Source organism: Crotalus tigris, unplaced genomic scaffold (genome assembly GCF_016545835.1).
Source record: "Crotalus tigris isolate CLP2741 ecotype Arizona unplaced genomic scaffold, ASM1654583v1 scf7180000017549.6302385, whole genome shotgun sequence".
Classification (NCBI taxonomy): Eukaryota; Metazoa; Chordata; class Lepidosauria; order Squamata; family Viperidae; genus Crotalus; species Crotalus tigris.
Window position 1 is genome coordinate 744047 of NW_024096467.1, and position 15197 is coordinate 759243.

A 15197-nucleotide genomic window follows, 5' to 3' on the forward strand; every position below is an offset into this window, starting at 1 on the left:
AATTTCCAGAATTCCTGAGTCAGCTATACTGGTCTACGCAAGCCCTGTATTTAAATGCAGCTTCTAACAGTTTTATATATTCTGACTGGTAGGAGACAAACCTGTAAAGATTTTACAGAGGAGAGATTGGATGTACATTTGGTATGTACCTGTTCTTTTGGTGTTAGGCCTACATACCATGTTGCACTGTTCCATCATAAAGCCATGGCTCAGTGAGGAAATAAATTCTTAATCTGTTCTCCCTAATTATAAGAGAACAATGGTGTACAATTATGACATGGAGAGGTTATAATCTTTTTAATTTGAAGGTTTCATATGATACCCATATCCTTAGACCAGTGTTTCTTAATCTTAGCAGCTTGATGATGTGTAGGCTTCAATTTTCAGAATTCCCCTGAAGTAGAATAATGAAGAATAAAGTAGAATAAAGTGGAATAATAATAATGATGATAATGAAAAATCACTAAAAGAAAAATGATGTGTCTGCATAGTTACTGGAATAAAGCTGTGTAAGCAATCTATGACTGACCAAATACTCATGACATTTAGAAACATCGTATGAAGTAAAACTCTCCTCATTGTATGTCTGTGAGAAACTAACCGAAGGAAATACAATGTAGATTTATGTATGGTTCTTTGTTCCTGAGAAATGGAAAGTATATAACTATAGTTTGAACCCACCCTCTTTGTTCAGAATTGCTTGTTGTTACTGCTTCTGAACCTTGCGCAATAAATCTCTCTGCTAAACCTTCTGGAATTCGTAAAAGTCTCTTACGTTTTCTACAAGACCCCAACCAGCATGCTTTAAACTTTGGATGACAAAGACAGAAGCTTATATAAAACCCAAGTATTATGGGAACTTCTAGTGACTTTCACTCTGTCTCTTGATAAACAGCATAAAATGTAGGCAGTATTTGGTGAGACCTCTGAAACTGGTGCAGGAGGCATCGACCCACAAGGAATTTAATTGTGCAGTAGATTACACCTCACTATTTGGAGGTTATAGGTAATTATAAAAAGTAAAGGTTTCCCTGTCTAGTTGAGTCTGACTCTAGGGTGCAGTGCTGATCTCTGCTTCTTGGCTGAAGGAGCCAGCGTTGTCCAAAGACATTTTCCATGGTCATGTGGCTAGCATCGCTATACACAGAATACTGTTACCTTCCGCTGTTACCTGATAGTTTAATTTCCATGCTTTTGAACTGCTAGTTGGGCAGGAGATGGGGCAAGAATTAAACCAAAGGTGTAGAATCACCATTCTTCTATTCCAATACTTCAAGTGCCTCTGTAGGTTTGCTTAATTGCCTACAAATATGTCAGTCTATACATCCAAAAGAATCCCCAATGCTAATAGAAAACAAAGATTTTTTTCAACAATATAGGTAGATTTGAGCTCTTTTTTTAAAAATGTCTATATATCAGAAAACCATGGGAATTACAAAGAATGGTAGAAAAATTCCATATACTGCCAGATGGGATATTGAATATTGATATACCTAGGTTATTATGCTTTAATAATTTTATTTCATACAAGTTTATTTTAGATATCCTGGCCTCAAGTTTTTTGTGGCATATAACACATTCACAGATTCTTAGTATTAAAAAATATATATATATTTAAAAAATATTTTTAAAGAGAATGTATATCCCGTTTGATCTTTTTCAGTGCAAGGGAATCAATTCAGAATGTAAGAGCTGCACATAAGCCATATTGGAAGTGTTTGACATACGAAGGTAATGGCAGAAATTACCTTTTTTTCTGATATACTGCTGCAGATCATGGAAAAAGTATTAAAATATTTCTGGATTTAGTTTACTGCCCATCCTTTTCATAATTCACAGAAATTTTATCAAGTTTAAATATTCCAAAGCAAATCCTAAGTAGGTTATCAAATTCCTATGCCATTTTAGAAGCAGAGTTAGAAACTTTGGCTAGATTTAATGTCACTAGGTGATAAAGTCACATAAATTGGCATTACATTGACTTAATTAACTTATTCTCAAATTGTTAATTTAGTCGATATAAATTAACAACTTGTCCTCAGTATTTTTTCTTCTTTTTGAATTGTCAAATGAAAGAGTGAAGATATAAAGGATGTCAATGGCAAATTTAGCATGGATAATTACGACAATATACTTGGTTAAAATAACCGAAGTTGAATTAATTTAAAAGAATATGAACTTAAGACTGTGTGCACTTAAAAATATCAACTAAAAGAAGTGTTTTGGGATGTGGGAGCATAAGCACAATGAGTTGCAATATGGACATGATGCTTTAATACAGTGGTTCTCAACCTTTCTAATACTGTGACCCCATAATACAGTTCCCCATGTTGTGGTGACCCCCAAGTGGGTGTGGCCATCAATAAGAGGGAGTAGGACAGCTAGGGAAAAGGGGAAAAAATGGCGGACAGTGTGGTTTGGCGACCCCTGTGAAATGGTCATTCAACCCCAAATGGGGTCCCGACCCACAGGATGAGAAACACTGCTTTAATAAGACGATTCATTCATGGAACTACATCTTTTTCCTTCTTGTAGCAGTTGGGAAAATCACAGCTGCTTTAATTAAGTACTGTGCTCCCTCAACTCTGATACATTTTTTTCAAGTCATTTTTAAAGTAGGCACAACCCATTTATCTGACTTGTAGGTCATAGTGCATAGCTCCAACAATAAGAGGAATGTTAAATGTTATACACTAGGCAACAAAAATATGAAAACTATCTTTTTTATTGTTTTCTACTAAAAACAATGTTCAGATTTTGAACTAAATGAACCATTTCTGAACTAAATGCTTTTTTTTTTCAAAAATCTGTTCAGAGATTTGAAAAGTGGCAATACCCAAACCCCAACTTTCCACAACTTGGCTAGAGTTTTGAGAGTTGTAATTTGAAGAGTTGAGATCTGGAGGCTGCAGGCTTGAGGAAAACAAGCATAATTTATCTTCAGTATAGAGACAGGCTGTGTTCTGTTGTTGTTCTCAGATGTAACTCCAGTGCAAGATCTCAGTACTAGGTCCTGTCAAGCAGAGGAAGCTGAGCTTACACAGACCAATGTGGAACTCCTAAGCTCTCAAGAAGTCGGAAAGGGAGACGTCAATGAAGTCATCAAAACAGATAGGTTTTTGGAGATGCATATGAAAAGCATTTTGTCTTTGAAACCTCCTATTAAAACAGCAGCAGCTATTGATGAGAGTGATACACATCTGCTCTCACCAACTGTTCACATTCCAAATGGACTGGATGTGAAAGAGTTCAAAGCAACTATCAGGTTAGCTATACCGGTCACCAGCTCAAAATAATGTGTATCATGGTACAACCAATATTTAGTATTCAGCTTTCAATGAAAAACACTGTCCAGCCTCTTCAGTTCAAAGAATTGGTAGCAGAAGTGTGTCTGTGTAAAATACAGGTAGTCCCCAACTTACAACAGTTCATTGAGTTACCATTCAAAGTTACAATGGCACTGAAAAAAGTGACTTATGACCATTTTTCACACGTGTGACATTTGTAGCATCCCCATGGTCATGTGATCAAAATTCAGATGCTTGCAAGTGGTTCATATTTATGACGGTCAGAGTGTCCAGCGGTTGTGTGATCAGCTTTTGGCTCTTTCTGACAAGCAAAGTCAATAGGGAAGCCAGATTCACTTAACAACGTTATTAACTTAACAACTGCAGTGATTCACTTAACAACTGTGGCAAGAAAGATCATAAAATGAAGCAAAACTCCCTTAATAAATGTTTCACTTAGCAACATACATTTTGGCCTCAATTTTGGTTGTAAGTCGAGGACTACCTGTAGAAGTTCAAGTAGAAGTGGCCTGTGATTATTTGTTTATTTTGCAAAATTATATAGCTGCCCAACTCACACAGAGCTGCTTCCGGGCGTCTTATAACCTTTAAAAATCCCCCATATATATAAAAAAAACCTCACAGTGATACTCTGTTTACTCCAGAATTCCAAAGTCCTTCTTTATATGTTGCAAGAAGGAATTGCTATGGGTTAATTAATGTTGCAGTTAACAGAAGATTTCTCCTGAATAATAGGGCCATCATTTTTAGTGTACAATACACAGTTATTTATAATCTGGGTGACTTTTATATATCCACTAAGAAGTCATAAATTCAAACCTCAGTATATTGTTCAAGCAGTACAATTGTTGCAAATGTTCCGGGGTATAACCATCATTCAAATATATGTATTTCACAGTCCATTTGATGTGAAAAATATGAAAGAAGAGGCCTTGAGCTCACTCTTGAACATGCTGGCTGTCCTTAACAAAATAATTAAAAAGGAGGTAAATGTTAAACATTTGGCAAAACTGAGTTTATTTGATATGACATATTTTCTTCTAGTTGGTTTTGAGGAGAACTAAACATACTATAAAATCTCACAGCCATCCCTACAAGGAAGTTGTGCTTAAATTGAAGCTATGCCCTTTCTTTTTTCTCTATGAAAATTCTCAGCTACCTAGGATAGGTCCAGGTCATAGAATCAAAAGTGTTTTTTATTTTGAAAAAAAAGCAACTGCATTGATTTTTTTGAGGAAAAACAAGACATTTTGCTCCCTATCCTGGAAGCTTCATCAGCTTGTATTGGATGCTCTAGGACAGACATGTCAAACTCTGCAACGTATTGGAGCTTTTTCTCCATTGCCGGCAATGGGGTGGGCACGGTTTCCTGGTGACGCGTCTGGCCAGCAGGCCAGCAGTTTGACACCCCTGCTTTAGGAGTTGGAAGGATTAGTTATTCACAGTTGAAATTAGATGGTGGGGGAGGGAGAAATGATAGATTTTGACAATATGATGCTGGTGGTGGGAATGGAAAGATTGTGTTTTCTTTGCAGTCAGCTGGTCTTAAATTTTCCTCAAAAAATCAGTCCAGTTCCTTTTTTTAAAAAAATAAAAAAAACACTTGATACCTTTCTTTTTTGCTCATTTTCCTGATAGCATAGCATCTTAGATGTAGGTTAGTGGATATCACATTACATCTTTCAAACAGTTAGGACGTAAATTCATTCTATTTAGAGAGATATATCACAAGTTCCATCTGCATGCTTAACTAACTACCCAATTATTATATGGATGGTTAACTCTTTATATTCTCCTAGAACAATGCATTATTATCCCATTACACTAATTGCTGCATAATTTCTCTATTACTGCTAAGGTAAAAGCTGCATATATTCCCACCTTGGGCATCCTGCTGCAATGTAAATGCTAATGCTAATAACAAAAACATTTCAGTTAACTCAGTAAAGCTGATAACTGCGTGGAGAGAAGACTAACCTGGATTACAGATATGCGAATATTTTTTCTGAAAGCAGTAAATCACATCTTATGAATAAAGGTTAAACATTTTTGCTGGAACTGAAAAAGTTCCAAACTGTGTGCATAGATGTCCTCAAGTAACCATAATCACAAAGAAGCGGGGTTGAGCAGGGGGTTGGATTAGAAGACCTCCAAGGTCCTTCCAACTCTTACTTTATTCTAAACAACAATGAAGATCTTGGCTTTTGTACTTATGTTCCAGAGCCAGCTGGGTGACTTTAGGTCAGTCACTCTCAGCCCAATTCACCTCACAGGTTGGAAAAAATTGTTGTTGGAAAATAGGAGGTGAAAGGAGTATTAAGTGTGTTCCCTGCCTTGAGTTATTTTATAAAAACAATAAAGGCAGGATAAAATATCTAAATTGTGGTATCATGATATGCATTTCATTATTTGTCTCCATCCTCCATATATACCTGTGGCTGTATGACTTGTATACATGCCTATACAAAATCATGTAAGAGTTTGAAGAGGCCCAGATAGCATGCAGTCCTTCTCCATGCCAAAGCAGACCATTTATTCATGCATAATCTTTGCTAGGATAAAAATTACTGAGTAGAAAGCAACTTCAAGCCACCTAAGTCAATCCTAATACTTTTGTAAATTAAATGACAATAATTCCCTCTTTGCACAGTTAATATGCTCAAATGAATAGTAGAGAGCTAGCAACATGCTTTTTAGAATTGGAGTCCTTCTGGTTTATACTTGGGGAAGCCTAAGCTTCTTTCTATTTATCCCATATCAAAATGTTTTCTTAATATTGGTTGACTGAAACCAGAACACAAATGTATCATGTAAATAGACTATGTACTGTACATTCCTATTTGGTGCATCATTAAGATTTAACTGACTTTAATTTAGGGGAAATATTTATTTATTTATTTATTTGTGAGACTTATATACCACTTTAAGTGCAAGCACTCTCTAAGCGGTGTACACCAGTAAGCAATGTATATATATATATATTTACATTGCCCCCAACAATCTGGGTCCTCATTTTACCTACCCCGGAAGGATGGAAGGCTGAGTCAACCCTGAGCTGGTGACATTTGAACCGCTGACCTGCTGAACACAGTCAGCTAAAGTGGCCTGCAGTACTGCACTCTAACTGCTGCGCCTCCTCGGCTCATTATATGTCATCCAGACACTGGTATTTGCTGGTAGCCCCTCAAATAGAAATCCTTCACTGATTTTCTGATCTGGATTACTTACAACTGAATGTAATAATAGCCAAGTTATTCCTTTTGTGGCAGAACGTATCCAGACTTGATAATATATATGCTTTTAAATGTCCAGATATTTTGTTTGGATATAAATTTTACAGTATTTGCAGAGACTTTATTTGTTCTTATAACTATATCAATCTAGACATTCATATATGATGAATTTATACATATAAGGCAATACATATATAATTTTGACTGTAAGTAATATTACATAAAATAGTAACATTTTAATTATTATCATGTTATTTAGGTGATCAATGGGCTTGCAGTTTCATCTACACCTTCACTTGCTTCTGCCATTGCGGTAGCACATTGTAGAAACCTGAAGGTACAAAAGTAGGTATAAGATTGTTGTGCCTAATACCTTCTTGCACAGTTGTGTATTTAAAGGACAATGTAATAAATTACTATTCAAAAATGATTCAAAGAGATACTTTGAATGTCACTAAAGGCAACACCTCTCTACTATTCATTAAAATAGTTGATTTTTTTTAGCCATATGCATGATCCTAAAAAAAAATTTTCGGAGTCATACTAACTTTAATTAGCCATCTTCTGCAAACCAAGCACATTTTTTCAATGTAGTCCTTGGTGTTCTATGAACTTTGTGGTTTTCTTGAAGACTTTTCATTACCAAATAGATGTTAACTAGTTTAGCAGTGAAAAGTCTGCGAAAAAACCACCAAACTCAGAGAGCACCAAGGACCCCACAAAGCTACAACTATTCTTTTATCAACACCTTTTCAAAGCAGGCACAACTCTGTATATTGTGCCTTTTTTGGCTAATTCTTTCAGTTCTTCTTAACATTGTCTATTATTTAGGGACCTGGGAAAATTCTTGACAGATTTTGAATCATAACTTGGACTATTTTGCATACAGATGCGTCTGTATGCAGAGTGAGCAGTACTTATTTCTGTATGAATAAACTCCATTTAACAAGGTGGAATTTATTTCTCATACAGAATTGTACTTTGTACTGCAAAAATCTGATCCATCTTAAGAATACTGTGAATGTATATGAAACGAACATGGAACAGATTACAGAGTTGTGGAAGTAGAAAGGGACTAAATAGGAATACCCAGGGCAGTGATGGCGAACCTTTTAGAGACCGAGTGCCCAAACCACAACGCAAAACCCACTTATTTATCGCAAAGTGCCAGGGCCGCATCAGCATTGTGATGCCCTCATTGGGGGGGGCAGGGAAATGCCTCTGAGTGGCGCGCAAAAACCAGGGGCGCAAAAATGGGCCACCATGCTGCAAGGCACAAAAACGGCACTGCACCATGCAAGAACGGGGCAGGGCTAGTGAGTATCACGCAGGCACTAGCCCCACCCCATTTGCAGCATGTGTGTGCTCGCGGCCCCATGCACGCACGCATGTATGTAAAATGCTTCCCCCTCTCTTTTCTTCCAGTCCACCAATCAACAATGGTTGGTGACCTCTGCTCTACCACCTCTACTCGAGCTTGCTAGTCGGCCGCTTCACCTCATTTGTGTTGGGCGGGGCTCCTGCTCTGGGCGGCAGCGGTGGCCTGAGGCGACTGCTGCTGGTGGCAGTGGGGCATGTGCCAACAGAGAGAGCTCTGAGTGCCGCCTCTGGCACGCGTGCCATAGGTTCACCACTACTGACCTAGGGGATGGATGGGATATGGTAAAAGCAGAGGTTTGCTGTTACTGAATGAATACAGAATATATTACTTTGATAGAAATAAATAAGATGGTATGTCCGTTGTTCATGATGCATAATATTATTTTACAGATTAGGAAATTTTTGCCATAGATGCTATAATCCTTAAATTGTCTTTTGTAGCTAGGATATTGTCAGAATTATTCACATAGATTTATAAAAGAGCTCTTTAATTTAGAGGTTTAGATTAGCAGTTCCTTAACCGAATTTTCAGGGTTTGTTATTTATACTGCACATACGTGGTTAATTTTGTTGGACTGTCAGCTATGCCAGTTTGTTATGTACTTATTACTTATTACATTATCAGATTATCTTATATAGACTAAGCTACTTATCATAAAGTTTGGTCTAGTGATTAAGGCACCAGGCTAGTTCTAGTCACACCTTAGGCCAGCCATTCTCTCAGCCCAACATACCTCACAGGATTATTATTATAAGAAAAAGATGTATTTGGTAAATTTGCCACCTTGAGTTATTTATAAAAATATTAAAGTAGTGTTTACAACTCACCTGCCGAATCAACTAGACCTGAAAATGGATGGCGCTGGAGCGTCGGGCCCATACCCGGCTGTCACCGGCAAAGCGTGCCCCAGGGGCTAGGCCGCGACAAGTAGGAGGGCTGCCGCGGTGTGCCTTGAAGCCGGGCGCGGTGGCACGAGCCTGTAATCCAGCTACTCCGGAAGCTGAGGCTGGCGGATCGCTTGAGCTCAGGAGTTCTGGGCTGCAGTGGGCTATGCCGATCAGGTGTCCGCATCAATAAGTTCGGCATCAATATGGAGATCCCCGGGGAGCCGAGGGCCATCAGGTTGCCTAAGGAGGGGTGAACCACGTGTTGTGGTTCCGGCTAATGAAACATTCCAAAGAACTTCCAGGCATTTATTTTCCTAAAAGTCTTTTATTGTTACAAAATGTCAGCACAGGCACAAGGGACGGATGCTAGGATCTAAGTTCTCTTCCTCTGAGCAGTTAAATTATCAGCATGTTCCCTCCCTAAATTAGCCGTCATATCTCACATTATCCAATTAGTGTGAAGTCAAATGTTTTCTTCCTCTTTCTTTCCCGGGCTTTACCCCCAAATTCTGCTCTTTATTAACCCCATATTTACCAGACAATTCTGCATATTGTCAAAAGCAAGAATATACAATATTTGCAGCGTTGACAAGTAGGATATAAATTATTATATGTATGCATAACAGATTGTAAATCTGAAATATTTTGTTTCGCAGAGTCCTGTGTGTATTTGTTGGTGACATGGACATGAAAATTGAGTTGGAAAATGGGTAAGTCTCAGTATTTCAACCAGTTGATTTAAATGTGCACAGTTGATTCTGAAAATGAAATTCTGCCAAGGTTAGTGTGGCTTCGTAGTAAAAACATGAAACTTTAAATCTGGTTTTTTATCAGAATAATTTTACATCTAAAACACATATTTGATTATAGCAGTTCTTTACAGTTTCTATATAATGCTTTTTCCCCCCAGATATGTCTACAGGTAGTCCTTGACTTATGACCACAATTTAGCCCAAAATTTCTGTTGTTAAGTGAGACATTTGTTAAATGAGTTTTGCCCCATTTTATGACCTTTCTTGCCACAGTTGTTAAGTGAATCACTATAGTTGTTAAGTTAGTAATACGGTTCTTAAGTGAATCTGGCTTTCCCATTGATTTTGCTTGTCTCTGGAGACTGCAACCATCATAGATATGAGTCGGCTGCCAAGCATCTGAATTTTGATCACATGAGCATGGGGCTGCTACACAGGTCGTAAGTGTGAAAAATGGTCATAAGTCACTTTTTTCAGTGCCATTGTAACTTTGAACGGTCACTAAATGAATTTTTGTAAGTCGAGGACTACATGTATTTGCTTTATTTTATTATTACCAGGGTGGCAACTATTTTATAGAGATAATATTTATAGAACCTATTTTCTTTAATATTTTACAGCAAAGTCTTCTTAATCAATATTTGTGCTAAACATTCTGAACAAGTTAACACCAAATACAATATCTCTCTCAACTGGAAAGAAGTAGGTGTGGTATTTTATGGTCTTTTTTATCACCCAAGTATGATTTAGTGAGAATGCAAGGATATAAATTTTGAACTGAACTATATATTCAGCAATTGTCACTGATTTTAGAGTGTGGATGACATACAAATATTTGAATAATGTGATCCAACTGAGAATTCTGCCTGCTGGAAATGTACAGTTTGCTACCTGGAGTCATGCTGGAGTTGGGCAGGCTATAAATTTAAAAACCAGTCAATGTCTTGTAAAAATTGCTATTAATATATTTGGGGTAAACTGAAGAACTGCTACAGTGGAAGAAATTGGCACAACATTTTTAGAACCTTTGAAATTTTTGCACCATCTTTAACCCTTGTCTTCCCTGCATGAATAGAAAAGGACTGAGGAAAAGCACAATTGTAAAATACAAAGAGGGTTTTTCCAACCACCGACTTTTTATGGACATCTGAGTCAAGAAAGTCTGATTATATTAATCATCAAGGGAGAAGAGTTACTTGTTTGATCACTCTGAATTCCAGGAACAACAAAAGTTTGTTCATGCAGACCAGAGGTGGCAACCCAACATCCAAGATTTTAGTAATGAAGTTCAGCAGCAAAATGGCCAAATTTCAGCAGCATAATTTTGAGTTTTTTATAAGTGCTTGAGGCAATTTTGACAGTATGAATGCAAATAATTTGAATGTAGGAAGCCTCCAATGTTTAAATTCCAGCAGGAAGCTAAATATGCCCCCCCCAATCCAAAACACCTCTTCTGGCGAAATCACAGTCAGCAGAAGGTGAACAGCTTCCTACCCCTACCTCACTCCATGTAAATGAAAGTAAACATCAAGCGTCTAGCATTCACATACTTGATTATTGCGCTGGAAACAACTGCATGTTACTGTTATACCAGTGATGGCAAGCCTTTTAGAGACTGAGTGCCCAAAGTGCAACCCAAAACCCATTTATGCATCGTTGAGTGCCGAGTGGGTGTGGCCCATTGTCTGGGTGTTGCCAATTGGGTGGGCGTGGCCAATTATGTGGGTGTGGCTAGGTGGTAATGGGAGACTGGGTGGGACTAAAAAGTTCAATCAATAAGTTCCAACTTTGCAAGATCTTTTTTTTCCCCGCGAGAAGTTGAAATTGACTGATTGAACCTTTTTTTTTTTTACACATGGCAGCGGAGGCCTAAAGTGAAAAGGTTTTATAAAACCCAGCTGAAGGCCTAGGACTGGGGTGTGCCCACAGAGAAGGCTCTGATAGCCGCCTCTGGCACCCGTGCCATAGGTTCGCCACCACCGCCCTATAGATATGTCCGGTTTTTTTAATCCCTTTACACAAGTAATATATAAATACAGTTTCTATATTGAGAAATTAAGAAATTTAGCTTTGGATAATTTTAATTTGCTAACATTTGTTACTAAATAAAACTAAAATATTTTAATTTTTTGTTTATTTTTGGAAGGATCCTAAAACAAACAACTTCTTCTCTGCTACCTTTGGATTTATTCTTCCAGTCGCGTACAGCTATCAGCCTAATTTAACTATTATAATTGTTGGACCAAACCAGAACCTTGGCAAAAATAGAATTTCCTTGCTTATTAATTTACTGCAAGGATTATCGAACTCTCAGATACTCGCTGTAATCCAGGTAAGGAGTACATAAGTGGGTTTTACAATAAAAGAGCTTATCTTTTAGAATAAAGGAACCAGGGGAAATGTGTGATTAATTCCTTCTAAAACTTTCTATGGTTTCAGATTCTCTTGTTTTCCTGAAGCAAATACACGAGGAATCTAATAAGCCGCTGTAGCATTTCAATTTCGCTTCTAAAAGGGAGTGAAGGGCAATTGTGAAAATTCAAAAAAAAAAAAATGTCTTTAAAGTAGTTCAGACAGATATTTCATGTCTGTGTGCCAAATCACGTTTTTTGAGATTCAACCTGAATAATTGCTTTGCTTCTCTGTTTGTCTATGTTTCTATGCCTCGATCCTGGGAAAATCTAAATAAGTCAAACAAACCAAACATGCATAACAATTATTGCAGGGGTTCTTTAATTCTGCAGTATCATGAAATCTCTAAAATGATAAATAAACATATGTGAAATAACACCCCTCCCAAATACAATGAATGACTTCACTGTGATTAGAGTTTAGCAAGAAAGAAATATGAAGCTTCCTATTAATAACTCAGTTTTAATCTATCACCAGGGCTTCCCAAACTTTGTAACATAACAACTTTCTATTGGGTCTCCAAACTGACACAGGCAAAGCAAGAAACAAAACTCAGAGCAAATTTTGACAGGACTTGCCTAGACAAAAGGAGGGGGGGAAAAAGCTGAGAGCAAGATTTTCGCAGTGTGTCTGTTTCATTGCTCTGAGACTGATTACATGTATGCATACAAACAGTTTGCCTCTCATCTAGGAAACTTCTTCAGAGGAAGCGAAGAAGCTTCTTGGATGACAAAACAAATGTTTTCAAGGAAAAAACCTAGGAAACTCCAGTTGCCTTTTAGAAAAAGCACAATACAGGCACCTTACAAATTGCTGAGAGACTTCTTGGAGTTCCATCTCACAGTTGTGAAAGCCTGATTTAGTATAAAAGATACAGTATTAAAGATAACTGATTCCTTAATGGATATGTTCCCACATTGGACTAAGCATGGTATGTTTCATTGCATCTTACTAATTGAATCTAATTTGTTTGTGTTTGCAGAATACATCAAGCTATAAACCAAGGTTTACAAATCATAGCTTATACAATTCATTAAACCAAAACCAAGCAAGCTGTATTACGGCTTAGTCCAGTGTATTAACATAGCCCTTTAATACTTTAGAGTACAAATTCTATTACACTGAAAGCAACAAAATGCTATGTTTCTTTTCTTTTTTTGGGGGGGGGGAATCAGTACACATTTATGCAAGTGTTTTACTTTCTTTTTAAAGGATACTGAAGAAAAAATAATGCAAAATATAACCAACATCCTGATAGGTGATTTTATAACCAACTTTGGTTCCTTTGCACCGGATTTAAAGGAGAATATGGAAATGGTAAAAGAATTAAGAGAGCAATTTCAACAGGAATGGAAATTGCTTCAGTGTTCAGGTAAGCAATCAAGTGAATGAAAATAAAATGTAAATCTTCATTAAATATCTTACTGCAGAGCTTTGAAGTACCTGAGGTTAGAGATTCTCAAAAGGAAAAAGATGCATGTTTTTGTTACAAAATTTGACTATTTTTCCTTTTATTTTGTGTAGCAAAGAACTTCAAAGATGAAAAGTAATCTTTATTTCAACAATCTCTTCTCCCACATGAAAACAAACGATCAGAACAAGATAAGCTTTAGAATAAAAGGGCACAAAATGTTCCTGAACTGATTTTTATATAATTTGTACATTGAGAACTATCTCCCAGCCTGTTAACTTCAGAAATGTTATTGGCTTTGCTGTAAAGACTTTTGAAAATTTTATACAGTACATATATATTTATATATGTACTGTATAAATGTATGAATATTGTATGAATACTGTATGAATAGAAAGGGAACTCATCAAATTTGCAGATGACACTAAACTGGCAGCAATAACCAACGCTCCAGAAGATAGGCTCAAGATTCAGATGGATCTTGACAGATTTGAACACGGGGCCCTATGTAACAAAATGAAATTCAATGTAGAGAAAAGTAAAGTTTTACCTTAGGCAAGAAAAATCAAATGTACAGGGACAGATTAGGTAAAACCTTGCTCAGTAGCAGTTAACCATGAAAGGGATCTTGGCATCCTTAAATATGAACCAGCAGTATGCAACAGTCAACACAATCCTTGGTTGCATTAACAGATAGAATCAAGATCACGTGAAATATTAATATCACTTTATAAAGCCTTAGTAAGACCATACTTAGAGTACTGCATCCAGTTTTGGTCACCCTATTATAAAAAAGATGTAGAGACTCTGGAAAGAGTGCAGAAAAGAACAACAAAGATGATTAGGGAGCTGGAGGCTAAAACATATGAAAATTAGTTGCACTAATTGGGTTTGTCTAGTCTAGTGAAAAGAAGGACAAGGGATGATGACATGATAGCAGTCCAATATTTGAGGGGCTGCCACAAAGATGAAGGGGTCAACCAATTTTCCAAAGCACCAGAAGGCAAGGTAAGAAACAATGGATTGAACACTTCAGTGGAAGGGCTTGCCTTCAGAAATTGTGGATGCTCCATTACTGGAGGGTTTTAAGAAGAGACTGGACAGCCACTTGTCTGGAATAATATAGAGCCTCCTGTTTGAGCAAGGTCCCTTCCAACTCTGTTATTTGGTTTGTTAGCTGTTGGCCTTTACAAACTGTACTAAAAAAAGAACTTGTGATATATAGGCTTTGTGTGGTCCTGCTCTAATTGGGCAGACACATGGGGCAGTCATTTAGCACTGTAGCTCCAAGGGGGAAAAAGTTATAGTGATCACAAATGGGATTGTATTTCTGTAGTAACTTCCCACTGGAAAGTATGAATCTGAACCATTTTTCAACTACAATGAATAAAACCTATTTCTTATGTATAATTTTCACAATGTTAAATAAGTTTAATTACATTATTAACTCTAATGAGATTATCTTCTAGGTGTATGAAATAACTTTAATGTTTGATCAATAAGGCTACTAATATTCTTGGGATGTTAGTGAAGTTTTAAATATTTCAATACTGACCAGTAATTTGGACAAGAAGTCATGTGTCTCTCTGTGTGTATGGTGGTGGGGGGAATCTGTTTGTATATTACTCAGCAGGTCATGGCATCTGACTGATGTAGTCTGGAATTGAAAATTAAACAATTTTGGTGCTGGTTGTGCTTGGAAAAGCTGCAGGTTGGACAGGAAAGTCAAAATGCCCAGACAAAGTTTCTATACTGTTTCCAAGAACACTACACATATGTGTTCATGCAATTACTGTACATGGATTCATACAAC

General features: G+C 37.0%; 1 protein-coding gene across 2 annotated transcripts in view; it reads left to right on the top strand.

Moving 5' to 3' along the window:
* Positions 1-14144, top strand: part of HDAC10 (histone deacetylase 10) — a 29951-nt gene extending 15807 nt beyond the window's left edge. The window contains exons 13-21 of one of the 2 annotated variants that reach the window (XM_039338696.1): positions 1664-1731; positions 2980-3265; positions 4207-4294; positions 6801-6886; positions 9466-9519; positions 10182-10263; positions 11708-11893; positions 13186-13345; positions 13498-14144. In XM_039338696.1, coding sequence (XP_039194630.1) covers positions 1664-1731; positions 2980-3265; positions 4207-4294; positions 6801-6886; positions 9466-9519; positions 10182-10263; positions 11708-11893; positions 13186-13345; positions 13498-13523 — 1036 coding nt within the window. In that variant the 3' untranslated portion in view covers positions 13524-14144. Of the gene's footprint in view, positions 1-1663; positions 1732-2979; positions 3266-4206; positions 4295-6800; positions 6887-9465; positions 9520-10181; positions 10268-11707; positions 11894-13185; positions 13346-13497 lie in introns of those variants that run through there. The other variant, XM_039338706.1, reaches the window with a different exon arrangement.
* The last annotated feature ends 1053 nt before the right edge of the window (positions 14145-15197 follow it).